Source organism: Corythoichthys intestinalis, chromosome 19, assembly GCF_030265065.1.
Source record: "Corythoichthys intestinalis isolate RoL2023-P3 chromosome 19, ASM3026506v1, whole genome shotgun sequence".
NCBI classification, from domain to species: domain Eukaryota; kingdom Metazoa; phylum Chordata; class Actinopteri; order Syngnathiformes; family Syngnathidae; genus Corythoichthys; species Corythoichthys intestinalis.
Window position 1 is genome coordinate 34,923,330 of NC_080413.1, and position 14,466 is coordinate 34,937,795.

General features: G+C 38.5%; 1 protein-coding gene across 4 annotated transcripts in view; it reads left to right on the forward strand.

The window, feature by feature from the left end:
* cd2ap (CD2-associated protein) overlaps nt 1–14,466 on the forward strand; it is a 114,395-nt gene that overhangs the window by 80,096 nt on the left and 19,833 nt on the right. For all 4 annotated transcript variants that reach the window (XM_057822500.1, XM_057822501.1, XM_057822499.1 and 1 more), the window contains exons 11-14: nt 1,925–1,970; nt 4,089–4,151; nt 5,851–5,983; nt 8,090–8,199. In XM_057822500.1, the coding sequence (XP_057678483.1) occupies nt 1,925–1,970; nt 4,089–4,151; nt 5,851–5,983; nt 8,090–8,199 (352 nt within the window). The remainder of the gene's footprint in view (nt 1–1,924; nt 1,971–4,088; nt 4,152–5,850; nt 5,984–8,089; nt 8,200–14,466) is intronic.

The window sequence follows — 14,466 nt, forward strand, 5'->3', positions numbered from 1 at the left end:
ACCCCTAAATCTCAAAATAACTATTCAAAAACATGTATTATGTCATTGTACTGTCCTCGCCAAGACGTTGGAGCTAAGTCCTTGCTAAACAGCTAAGCTCCGAAATAGGAGTGGGAACCTCACGATACGATACAATTCGCGATACAAGGCTCACGATAATGATTGTCACGATATCACGATACACCAATTATCGATATATTGGTCAGAAATTTGAAACATGATATTCTACGATACAACTGTTGATACGAGAAAAAAAATGTTTCAAAATAGAAATAAATATTGTTTAAGTCATTTATTAAACAGTGACACCTTTTCTGTGCAACATTGCTGTAAAATATAAATCTACTGCAACTTGTGTACCTGCACATATAGAGGAAACAAACCACGACCACTGATATCTCTTGGAGAGATCATGATGATAGCACCCTTAATTTCTTAAGTTTTAAATCATTAAAAAAAAAAAAAAATAACAGTGCTGTAGGTGTCAGTCAGCAGTGGGGCAATGATAAAATTGGTGGGACTTTCCTTCGTATATGACCTTTGTTGCCAAAAGCATTGGTTTGAGCACTTCCACCATCTGCTTCAGCATTTGAGATGTCGGACTCAGTCAGTCACATTCTTCCTCACCTTAAAAAAATAAATAAATAAAACAAAACATATTAGCCACTTAATAGCTTTTGAGTTGAAATCCTGATTTTTTTTTTTTTTTGTGTTGGAAGTATTGAGTGAATTAAAAAAAAAAAAAAAAAGAATGTATAGAAATGAAAAATGCAATAATTCCTATTTTTAATATGTAGGCTACATTAATTATCATGCACATCACCTTATGTATGTCTTGGAATCTATTCAATCCATTTTTATATTTTATAGCTTATTGTATCAAAATGGCAGTAGTAACAGTTAGTAAACTAGATGGAAAGTGGTTCTCAAATAATATCAAATAAATCAGTAAATTCGTGTTGGCTTGTTCAAAATTAATTTTCATCCAGTAAACAGTTTGCTGAAGACATGTCAACAAAGCACATGGATTAGTGGAACCATGTCCTATGGTCTGATGAGACGGACGGGCTTTCTTGTGTACCGTCTTCAGAAGAGGCATGACAGCCATGCACACCAATTTGATGTAGAGTGTGGCGTATGGTCTGAGCACTAACAGGCTGACCCCCCACCTCTTCAATTTCTGCAGCAATGCTGACAGCACTCCTGTAACAAGTCACATGACATTTTGGAGGGAAAATGACAAGCAGGACTCAATTTGGATATTTAGGGATGTACGTTGTTTCTATACGGTGTACTCTTGTTGCCAGGCCCCAGGGGTTTATATATTAATGGCTATTTTTTGAGTTATTTTGAGGGGAAAATAAATAACTTGTATTATATAAGCTACACATAAACTACTTTTAATTGTGTCAAAGTGTCATTTTGTCAGTGTTGTCCCATGAGAAGATATAAATATATGCAGAAATGTGAGGGGTGTACTCACTTTTGTGATACACTGTATGTGGTGGGAAAAAAATAACAGCTTAAAACCAAACTATATATTAACAATGGCATAAAAAAACTGAGGTTTGACTATGATGTGATTTCACAATTCAACGATGTCTTTCCAACATTGACTTTCCACGCGTTAATTTCCCTCAGAAATTTCCTTACTTCACTGATCAGGCACTTGAGGGTCCAGTTCATCCACGCTTGTTTTGACCCATGTTTTTTTCCACCGTGAACGATGCTGTAAAGTAAAACATTAAATTAGATTGCCCTTATTTAGACCAAATCTAATTTGATGTTCCTATCTACTGTACATGTTACTGCAATGGGATGTCTGTTTTTCTCGTAAGAATCTATCACTCTTAAAGAGTAACGGTACACTTTACACACAAAGGCCTACTTTTTTTTTTTTTTTTTAAACTAATTCTCATTTCAGAAACTAACGAAGCCACCTCCACCGTCAAAAGACTCAAAACACATAGGTAAGGACCTCTGACCTCTCATGACTCTTTAAAGTATCTCCTGGAGCAATATTCTACAATTTGAAAACTAGATAGTAGGGCTGTTTGATGAAAGGAGCTGCCAGCTTGCCTCCAGGAAGCTTCCACTTCCTATCCTTTTTCTTCTTTTACTGCTACTTCCTTTTGGCCAGTAGGTGGTGCATAATCACAAGTAACAAACATTGAAGATAACCTATTATGTCAGGTTTTTTTTTTTTTTTTGCTATTGAACAATGGCTGATCTTGAATTTTAAAAAAGTCCATATATCGACTTGATATATAGGCCAGCTGATATATCGGTCGATCTTTAGTATTTAGTACATAGTATTATGGCACAAATCTCAGCGACATTCAGTTGAAGTTGGCACACTGCCAAATGCAGTCATCCAAAGAGCCAAATCTGGCTCGCGAGATACAGGTTCACGAGCCCTGGTTTAAAGGAAGTTTTTTTTTTTTAAAATAAAAATACCCTTTTCATTAACAACACTTTATGTTGCCTGGAGGGAATACAAGGTGTGTTGACGTGTGTTTATTTTACTTTTTCAAAATTCCACAAATATATATAGCATTGGTTGAGGTAGGTATTGCAATTGGAGATTAACTAAAATTGAGGTAGGTCAATTCATCATGATTTTGATATTCACTAGTCACAACCTAAAGATAGGGCAAAGACCCCCCCCATTTCCTGACCCGGGAGTAAATGTAAGTGATTTTCCGTTCGTTACTTTGTTCCCACACACTTGTGTTGTGCTGAAGATCAGAAATCGCAGAGAACTAGACTTTTGCGATTCTAGACCAAGACAAAAACTTTTGGAAGTCAAAACCCAAGACCCTTAAAATATGGACTCGAGGCAAAGACCATGCTTGGAAGTTACAATAACACCACACACACACACAAAAACACCAATACTGTACATGCAATTTTTGTTTGTGAAAGTTTTTTTTTTTCTTCTCTCGCTTCCGTGGTATAGTGTAAAAATCAGTTGCATATAGTGTATATAAGCAGTGTTGTTTTTGGCATATTTTAGACATTTCAAAATGTGTTCGTCTTCGTCTAGTTTTAGTTGACGAAGTCTCATACAAATTTCGTCTAGTTTTCGTAGACAGTTACTGACAATGTTTTTAAAGTCTGTGAATTCAAAAGTTTTATTTCGAAAATAAAGGTTTCCAACAATTTCAAATGAGCATAGACAAACGAGCAAATACCGTACTGTAGTGTTAACAAGGACAACACCAACTAGGTGATGATAATACACACTCAGCAGGAAAAGTAGTACATCATTTTTAATTAAACCGGCCTGGAATAACCTGAAAATGTTGTCCAACATTTAACACTGGGAAGTCGTTTTTCTTAAGAGTCTGGTAATTCACAGTAATTGCTTATTTACCAAATAAAACGTCTAAAGTGGGCTATTAGCTAAATGCAGTTTCGCCAACTAGCTCTCCTCTAGATTTAATGACCAGAAAAGCCAAGTGGCTCTGCTATAGACTGGCCAGTGTTTTAAGAGGTCATTCACCATTCTGAAACTAGTGCTAACTTGAATGCTGCGCTAACGCTAGGATTTACAACCTTTGCGTCTGACGATCACTCAGCACAGACCTTTAAAGGCTAAAGCAGCATTACATATTCTCTTTTGACAAGAGAAGAAAACAAATCTTACCGTGTTTTCAAGCGAGCAAGATGGAGCGGAGCCTAGCTTTATCTTAAACTCCTGTGAAGAGAGTGAGGGAGAGACTCAGCACATCTCACATGAGTGACACGACCCAAGCAATGCTATGATGCAAGCTGACGTACTCCACGTACAATATGAAAGTGTCACACATTGTGAACATATGACAAAAACTGTCACATTTTCGTCTCGTTGTCGTCTCGTCAGACGAAAACTGGCATTTGTCACGTTATTTTCTAGTCTCCTAAGCCACTTTTTTAGCTGATCATCATCATGAAAAAATTGTTCGTTGATGAAATACTTCTTATCATCATTGTTGATGAAAACTACCCTGTTTATAAATCGTTTTTTTTTTTTCTGAATGGATTTGTGCTGTTGCGTCTTATGCTGCACTAAACAGGTATACTTTGACTTTATGATTTTTGAACAGCTCTTAAACCAGAAGTTCCCAGTGCTGACAAGAAGCCTCATGCCACCAGGCCAGATGACAAAGGTAAATTCTCTTCATTGACTTCATATTATTTGTCTAATAAGGTTCCCTATGACTGTTAATGCAATTGCTATGTTGGTGTCTGTAACTATGACAGTAATGAAAGGTGATGAAACATTGTGTGCTGTTGAATAATGAGTTGTTTTGTGGCGTCATTGTCCTTTTAATTAGCTGGAGACAATTATTATTAGTGCTGTGGCTGAAAATAATCATTGCGTCAAAAGGTGGTGCATCAAGCCATATTGTTAAGGGTTGCATCATGTTCTTGAGGCCAAATTCTTGTTGTGGTTGTTTTTTTCCCATTACTGTTTGACTACAAAAAGGGCAAATACTTAGTATTTATATAGTAATTGTTTTAGTTGCCATTATGACATTTTTTTCCCCTCGAAAACACAAGGAAAATAACAATAATATGTAGGTGTGTGATGTTCGGACTATAAGCTGCTACTTTTTACCCTCAATTTGAATCCTGCAGTTTATAGTCCAGTGTGGCTTATTTGTTGATTTATTTTTCGTTAATAGGAAACATTTTATTTGACACAAGACTGTCATAAGACCGTAATAATAATGAAATGACACTATCATGGGCATTACTGAATGCTTATGACAGGTGTCATTAAGTGACATCTGGCAAATTATGGCACTAGCTCCATTTATGTCCAGCTCAGATCTTTTATATCCATTCAAAAGTGAGCTCATTTGCCTGATGACACTAAATGACATCTGTTATTCATTATTGCTCATGACAGTGTCATGTCATGGTTATGATTCTCATATGACAGTCTTACGTCACCACTGTCAAATAGTCTTACCAAATACCAGAACTAGCAATTAATGAAACAAATGGAACAGTAACTGAAGAAATAATTAGCACTGAAGATGAATTTTGATCGTTATTTACATCTGTAGCGCTGCAGTGCATGCTAGGAGGCATGTTGAACGACAACAGTGTTGACAGCAGGTGGCAGCAGTGGTTGACGTCTCCCCCAATGGAGCAGTGATGGCCAAATGAAGCTTTGCATCCAATTGGTTCAAAGCTTCATGGTGGTTCATTTGGTTTTATGAAAGTCTTATGATGCCGCTGTCAAATAAAGTGTTACTGGTTCCATATCTTTTTGTGTAAATATTCCATAATACAGTGAGGACAGCTGCGGCTTCTAGTCCACTGCGGCTTATCTATGAACAAATGGCGTCTAAATTTAACTGCTGGCGGCTTATAGTCAGATGCGCCTTATAGTCCGAAAATTACGGTATTTGGAAATTAAAACTGGTTAAAACTTACTCTGTTTGAGTAAGGCATATATCTCCCAAATGATTACTTTAGGTTTTGGTCTGAATGTTTGATAAATGAGAGTAGACATACAGTGGGGAGAACAAGTATTTGATACACTGCCTTATAGGTTTTCCCATAGGCAGTGTATCAAATACTTGTTCTCCCCACTGTATGTTGGTTTCATATGATCAGGGTTTTATAATTACAGTTTTAAAATATAACATTTTAAAATGTTTGGGTAATTAATCTTCATTTATTAACATCAAATATGCTGCCATGAAACTTAATAGGTTTGTCTTTTACTGTCAGAAAACTGCTAACACTGAAGTAAGCTATTTATTTCAAACCTCATCTGACTCTGTATCTTTGCTCTTTCAGTATAATTTTCCTTTATTTAATACTTCTCCAACTTTCTTTGCTCCATCGCAGTTGATTCAAAACCAACCAAGCCAGGGGCACCTGTCCCACCCAAAAAACCAGCCCAACTTCCAGGCAAAGGCAAACAAGGAAGCCTCCCACCAAAGAGGCCAGACAAGCCTCTTACTCCATCACCAAATTTGAGGTATTTCTGATGCAGACTTTCATACTGCCCCAAAAGAATTTCACACAGTGCCAGTACATTTTTCATCTACTTGTGCATATGCGGCCCTGGAATTTGCAGTTTTTGAAGATTTGTTATTATTTTACTTTTATTTTAATATTCAACATTTCTTGTTGCTTTCAACTTGTTTTCACTTGTTAGCAGAATTTATCTCTTTAAATTATTCATCAGTATTCTAGTGAAAATCAGTGGAAATGTGAAGATGTACTTACAAGTCTAAATTTTTTCCTTGTGCCTGTATAAAGTAGGTTTTCTGCTAGGGACTTCCCGTTTAGACAACATGAAGTGCGGTTGAAGTAAGCAGTGTGTAGACAAAGCTAAAACTGCAAAATCAAACCTGAGGAATCCACAGAATCTCACGACGGATTCAGCATGACGTTGTAGATGAGGCTCCGGAACTTTCTGTGTTGTGCGTTTGTTCTTATCACTTCTGTCAGGGAAATTCAATTTTGAACTCCAAGACAAGTGTTACCTCAATAGCTCGATTAGAGAAATGAATACGACCCCAACCATGGATTGCTTTGCTTCGAAGGCTTTATAAACAAAAGCTCTCGGGTACAAAATGATGTGACCCAGCCAGGAGCTGTGATCACCCAGAATGTACGAAGAAGTACAATAGAGGCTGGACATTTATACTGTTGAAAGGGCGGTGCCGAAGCCCACCGTGAAATGAAACTTACTAAGAAACGAAACTCATCATCTCACAAACTTGGGTATTTTTCCATACAAAAACATCTTTGAGCTGAGGCCTTGAACACCGGTCCCTGCTAGAACGATGATAAGAAACCACAGTCCTCCCTTGTAATCATTCAGGGCATATTGAAAAACATAGGAACATAACAGTCCACATTTGGGCATATGGTGATACAGTCTACAATCGTCAAGGCCATGGGAAGGCACACTCAAACAGATTAACAATGACGCTCTTTGCTACAATGTTCATGACAAAGCATAACAAAATATGATGTGTAATGGTTGTGTTTTAAGCATAAATAAAATTCTCTCACAACTTCTTTGATCGTTCATGGACACAATTCTAACAATCCTTGCAGCCTGTGTTAAAATGAGTTATAGATTGATACGCCAGCCACTTGAGTGACCAAAATGCGGCAAAATTACAAATAATATTACAGAATGCAGAAGGGCTGACACAGATTTTGTTGCTACAATGAAATACTACAAGGTATTATTCACCTAGTTACATTATAGTTATGGTATTATGTAGGGCTGTCAAACGATTTGGGTTCTAATGTGGCGGTTGTGTTTTGCATACTGTTCCTGAACGCACCGTGTGACTGACGAGAGAGAATGAGATGTGCGGAAAAGTGGGAAGTTTTTAAGTTCTCGTTTCATTTCATGTTGTTTTTGTAGGTGTTGGCTACGGTGGACAGTAGCCGAGTTGTGTTGCACAAGTTCTGAAATAAATGATTAAAAATTTGTAAAAGCTGGCATCTTCCTTCCCGTTGAACGGAGGTCAGAGGAGGGCCGTCGAGATTGTAGACATATTCTGGCTGTATTGTTGAGCCAGTTCACTGACGCAAACAACACACTCATATTTTTCTATCATTTCCATCTTAATTTCAATGGTAAGCGTCACCTTTTTTCACCACCTGCACTAACCTTCTTGGAACCCATATTGATTTCTCCCACAAGACAATCTGCCTTGCTGCCATTTCGCGAAAAACAATGAAATTGCGACGCTGTTGTAAATCGGCCAATTTCGAGCATGTCGTCATATGGCGAGTCAAATTTTACGTCTGATGTCAAAAGGGTTGTATGTGGACGTGTTTATATGTCGAGATACTAGTGTATGCTGTATACTAGTATGTAACAAGACTATAAGTAGCACTATTTTGTAGTCAGGACTTCATTTACTCTTTGGAAGATGTACACCAATAGGGGAGAAAGACAAGGAAGGCAGGGCAAATGGGCAAGATTGGGAATCTGTCAATGTCTCGTGACATTACACCATGCTTCCTTTCCAAAGACAGTTGCAGGCCAATGGACTTTGGGGCATCTTGTTCCAAGCTTCTGAATCATAAATGTATTCATTTGTTTTTTCTCCAGACATAATGGAGAAGTGCATGCATCCCGTCCAAAGCCTGATTTGGACCATGTGCTTCCCCCGAAACCCAAAACACCTTCAGCGGAGACAGGGGACAAATCCATGGAACCATGTATGTATGATTTTGTTTTTATATATATACTAGTATATATACTGTATATCGTACACATGTTAAGGTTGGAGCAGTTCACATAATCCCAGGCGTTGAGAAATCCATTATCCGTTTCACTTTTTCTCACAAGTCTATCCCAGATGACTCGAAGCAGTACAAAATATATGTTCTGGCCAGTGTTGTTTTTGGCAGCTCTTTTAATTTTCGTCTTAGTCTTTTGGACGAGAATACGCATTGTTTTAATCATATTTTAGTCATCTTAAAATGTGTTTGTCTTGGTCTAGTTTTAGTTGCCGTGTACTAAAACTGTTTTTGTCTGTTAAATTAAACCATTTCACTCCATAAATAAATTAAAGGAAGGAGCACATATACAAGGACAAGGCCAACTTGGTGATGATACACACTCAGCAGGAAAACAGTAAATTATTTTCAATGAATTACACCCACCTGTATACTACGAACTGTAGGTTTAAAAAATAAAAATAAAAAAAAAAGTCAGAAGGCAATTAGCCTAAAGCGAATGCTGTGCTAACGCTACCAGTTACATTTATTGTGTGATGATCACTCAGCACAGACCTTTAAAGGCAAAAACAATATTGAATATTCTCTCTGGCCAAGATAAGAAAACAAACCTTACCGTTCAAGCTGGAGTGAATGGAGATGACAGTGGTGACTCGCGGTGGGCGCAACACGTCACGAGTGGCACAACCAGACACTGCTACGATGTTGGCTAACTACACAAAAGAATGTTACACAATGTGAACATGTGATGGAAACTATCGCACATTTTCATCTCATACTCGTCACATTAGACGAAAACTGGCATTTGTCTCGTTACGTTTTAGTCTTCGAAAACACATTGTTAGCTTGTTATTGTCTCGCCATTGTCATGAAAAAAGTGTTCGTCGAGGAAATATTTTCATTATCGTCATCGTTGACGAAAACAACAATGGTACTGGCAAAGTTAGAATAAACCTGTGTATCTCCACGTTGCTATCGGCTCTGTGTTTAACTGGAAAAACCCATATCTCACACTGAGTAAGTAAATAAATGGCCACAATATTTTTTTTCTTAGTGTGCGTACTTGTTTACGCTGACATTTTTCTCATGAAAAATACTAGGAGCCTTAGCTCCAAAAATGATCGAAAATATAAAATACCTAATCATTTCTCTCCTAAATAAAAGCTTCGGTTATTGAAAATATTTTGTATGATGTAAATAAACCGAGGTTTTTTTTTTTTTTTTTTTAAATTGAGGTAAATTCATATCCAATAGGGGTTGCGGAGTGATTATTAACTCATTGCCTGCCACTGACAACAATAGACATCCTACAGTGTATCACAAAAGTGAGTACACCCCTGCATTTCTGCAGGTATTTAGGTATATCTTTTCACGGGACAACACTGACAAAATGACAGTTTGACACAATGAAAAGTAGTCTGTGTGCAGCTTATATCATAGATTTCCCCTCAAAATAAAGCCATTAATATCTAAACCCCTGGCAACAAAAGTGAGTACACCCCTTAGAAACTACATCCCTAAATGTCCAAATTGAGTACTGCTTGTCATTTTCCCTCCAAAATGTCACGTGACTCGTTAGTGTTACTAGGTCCAGGTGTGCATAGGGACCAGGTGTCTTCAAATTTGTAGTGGAGCTCTCACACTCTCATACTGGTCACTGAAAGTTCCAACATGGCAAAAAACTCTCTGAGGATCTTAAAAGTTGCTACTTGAAGATGGCCAAGGATACAAGAGGATTGCCAACACCATGAAACTGAGCTGCAGCACAGTGGCTAAGATCATCCAGCGTTTTAAAAGAGCAGGGTCCACTCAGAACAGGCCTCGGGTTGGTCGACCAAAGTAGCTGAGCACAGGCAAAATATTGACAGTTGACATGTTGTATGTAAATATTGACAACTTTCACTAAGGAGTGTACTCACTTTTTTTGCCTGGGGTTTAGATATTAATGGCTATATTTTGTGTGGCGTATGGTCTGAGCACTAACAGGCTGACCCCCACCTCTTCAATCTCTGCAGCAATGCTGACAGCACTCCTGTAACAAGTCACATGACATTTTGGAGGGAAAATGACAAGCAGTACTCAATTTGGACATTTAGGGATGTACATAGTTTCTATACGGTGTACTCTTGTTGCCATGGGTTTATATATTAATGGCTATATTTTGAGTTATTTTTTAACTCTATTATCATTTACCATAAGCTGCACACATACTACTTTGCATTGTGTCAAAGTGTTATTTTGTCAGTGTTGTACCATTAAAAGATGTACTGAAATATCTGCAGAAATGCAAGGGGTGTACTCACTTTTGTGATACACTGTATTCATTTAAACAAGGAGGGTTGGTTGTGAATGTTCAGATTTCAATGTCATTGATGGACTAGACCCCCAATCCATTTTGACTGGGAGTCAGTCAAAATGGATTGAACGTCTAGCGCAGTCAGTGGCAGCCAATGAGTTAATTGTATGAAATTATAAATTATAATAAATAAGGCATAAATAACATCAGTAGCATGGAAACTGAAGTATAACCAAATGTATAGCATGAGGTATTGAAAACGCGCCAATAAGTTTAACCTCACCAATATACTGTATGTACAAATGGTAACCGGCAATATTCACTTGCCTTTTTTAATAATCAACAATGATAATTTTCAGGATTGGAGTGTGCAAACTCAGATTCTCTTTTTCACTCAGAAGCCAGGTCATGTCACCACAGAGTCATGCGCATGCGTATGTACTAGGAGTGCAATGGTTTGCAGTTCAAAGCCGAACCGTACGGTTCACCCTGTACGGTTCGATACGCTTTTATGAACCGCACCTTTTCGGTTTTGCAATTTATTTATTCCGAACGCTTGTGGAATGAATTGGTCGAGCTCTGTATGCGACGTGAAGCACAGCTGTGGAAAAATTCCCGCCCCGCCGCAAGTAAATGTCCGATTGCTGTTAAGCACCTGTGAAATAGAAGCCGAGTAACGCCCTCTCTCGCTTACGAGCGAAGTGAAAGTGAAACAAGAAAGAAAACAAAAAGCTATGGCGAGCGGAGAGGAGTGGAGAGACCGAATTTTGAGGAAACACTGGCTTCTTTCAAATCAGCGGTGTGGCAACATTTCGGTTTCCCCGTGGACTACAATGCGGTGGGAGAGAAAATAGGAGGGAGCGAAAATATTGGGGAAAAAGAAAAAATTTGCAAGCATTGCTCAGCGCTTGTTCCCTATGATAATGGCAACACTTATAACATAACTCCAGCACCTTAGCCGGCATCACCCACAGATATCACTTTCTCAGAGCAGGACAACCCCGGAGATGACACCAGTGAAAACACACGGCGGGCTTCGTTAATTTATTTGCAACGCTTGACCCGCGTTACGTTGTTCCCTCGCGGACATATTTCTCCAACAACGTATTCCCCGACATTTATGAAATGGCACGCAAAGCCATCGAAGATGACTTCGCTAAAGCACATAGTTTCGCCGTGACCACTGATAGTTGGACGTCCCGTGCGACAGAGTGCTACTACCTAACTGTGACGTTCCACTATAATTCATACCTGTCAAGTTGTACGGTCTCGGCGTAATTTGTGCAAGTGAGATTTTTAAATGTGCACGCCGTACGTTACGTTCAAATTCTGTACGTTTTTCGTGCATTACGTTTTTTTCCCCCCGTTTGTTAATACGTTGTTTGAATGACGCGACAAAAGTCAGAGGCACGGAGAGGGAAGAGTGTTTGTTGCGACGCTGTAGCAAACGCGATGCTAGGCTAGGTGGCTCCAATATTTCCTGGCTGTAGCAGACAGCCTACAACCTACGCCTAGATATCTCATGCATATAGAACTACATGCGAAATGACAGACTCGGTAGCGTTAGTAAACAGCCGCCATTTTAGAGCAGTAAACTTCTCAGAAAGGCTCTGTTGTAGTGAACCTTCCTAGTGAACCTAAGTAACTTTTTATCTAAAATACTCCTAAATTGGCAAAATCTTGACTTGAGTCTCTTTGATGAAACAGTTTTAAAATGTTCACGTCAAGAGTAGACAGAAGGGAACTAATGCAAAAACGGGAGCAATTTTATCAACTTTAGCGGTTGATTCAGAACATTAAATGACCTCCAAACATAGCAAAGGTTACTATATTTTTTTTGTTTTATTTTAACATGAAAGGTAACACAAGTTATTTTGCCAACTTTTTTACTACTGTGTGTGTATTTCAGTAGTCAGTCACTAAACTAGCCAAAGAGCTAAGAGGCATTTTAACAGTCGAACATGTTTACATTTTAAGTGTTTATTTCATTTTCCTAAAAGCAAAATAAAGGCAGATTAAAAAAAAAAAAAAAAAAGCGAAACGAACCGAAACGGTGATCCCAAAACCGAGGTTCAAACCGAACCGTGGGCTAACTGAACCGTTGCCCCCCTAGTATGTACGGTATATTCGGGTAGAATGGGTTACAAAATCGGTTCATATCCATTTATTAGTCCTGATTTGTGATTCTATTCGGTATGCGATTACTTTCCGGGAAAAAAAAAAAAAAAAATCTTTCGTGTAGTGTACGTGGGTTAAAAGTGAAAGTGTATGTTATTGTTCACAGCATTATTATGAATTTGTGCTATTTTATCTTTGGATGGGGGTGTGTGTTAACATGCCAGTGGTTTAGTGCTTGGCAAAACAATTTAATTGGATGGCAAAATCAGAAAGGTTCTGCTGTATTTGTTGTATATGGTTACTGGTTATCCTGGATCCAAAACCATCACGTTTTATTTCTTAGCAGGGAAACTGTATCCACATGTGTTGCCCTACATACAATAACAGAATCTTCAGGGGCTTGCATGAACTCTAGAAACTGTCTACACAAGTTCAAACCCATCTCTACTTAAGTGGAGAATGATGTTATTGTGAAACCCATTGAGATTGATTTAATGAGTTGGCCTGCTGTTCTCTATTGCCGGTTTTAGTGTTGGTGACACATGGTGGCAACGAGCTGCTAAAACTCCCCTCTGCTCAGCAAAAGCTTGTCTGACACATTGTCATGATACAAGAAAATGCAATCTTTTCTTCAGTTGCCACCATTAGAGCACCTAACTAAAGCAGTTTAGTGCGATGTAGGTGCAAAGTACTATTGCACAACAGTCACCCAAGTTTCATGTGTGGATGAGTCATTCTTTCCCCTGTTCTTAGTTGGGCTTATAACTACTTAACTGTGAAAAAATGACATTTCGTATCATTTTCGGGTCCAGCCAAAATACATACTTTAAATCCCATTTGCCTGCCATTTTACAACAACAAGCAGGCTGACAGCTGTGCATGAATGTCCTCTACTGGCTAACCGGTAACCTACCTGCAACAAAGGCACCAAAGAGCCAGCAATTAATTAATCTGCTCTGATACAAAATTTCAAATATCGGGCTTGAGGATCAGTTCACGAACGCTGCAGGAGTAGTAGTTCAAAATTAGATTCCTCAAGAGTTTCACGACTTAAATGTTGCCTTGACAGGCGTCCAGCCTGTAACACGCACGATTGTGCCACAACAAACTACTGGGAAAGGCTGTGTACACATGCGCTCGTTCTGGCTGACTTGTAACCTTTAGGCAAATCACGCACCATTAAGTCAGTAATTAATCACTCAGCCCTGATACAAAAAAATCTAAAGTTGTGCTCCGAGGATCGATGTACAGTATATATACCCTCCTGTGCTACAAAGTTTCAAGTTTTACGAATGACAGAGTAATAGGACGTTAAAATTGGATTCCACTAGAACAACAGCAAAAACAACTGGCGGCCATGGGGCCAAAGTCCAATGTTTAAACTTCTAGATGCCCTTATTATGAAGGTACGTCACCTGAATTAGTGCTGTAAAACATGATGTACTGACACCTGATGTATAAAACAGATAACTGACAGCTTGTTGACTAATCCGAGCAAAATGACCAGAAGTACCCCGTCCGCCATTGCTGAGGTGTGTCACCCGCAGTACACAGTAAACAGCAGCTAATGTTACTGTTTACATTGACTGACACATGGCTGCTATACAGTGGCATGTAAAAGTATCTTTTTGAAATTTCTCACATTTCTGCATAAAATCACCATCAAATGTGATCTGATCTTAGTCAAAATCACACAGATCTAAAAACACTGCTTTAACTAAAACTACCCAAATATTTGTAGGTTTTCAGATTTTAATGAGGATAACATGCAAACAATGACAGAAGGGGGAAATATAAGTAAGTGAACCGTCTGCCTAAGGATACCTAAAGAG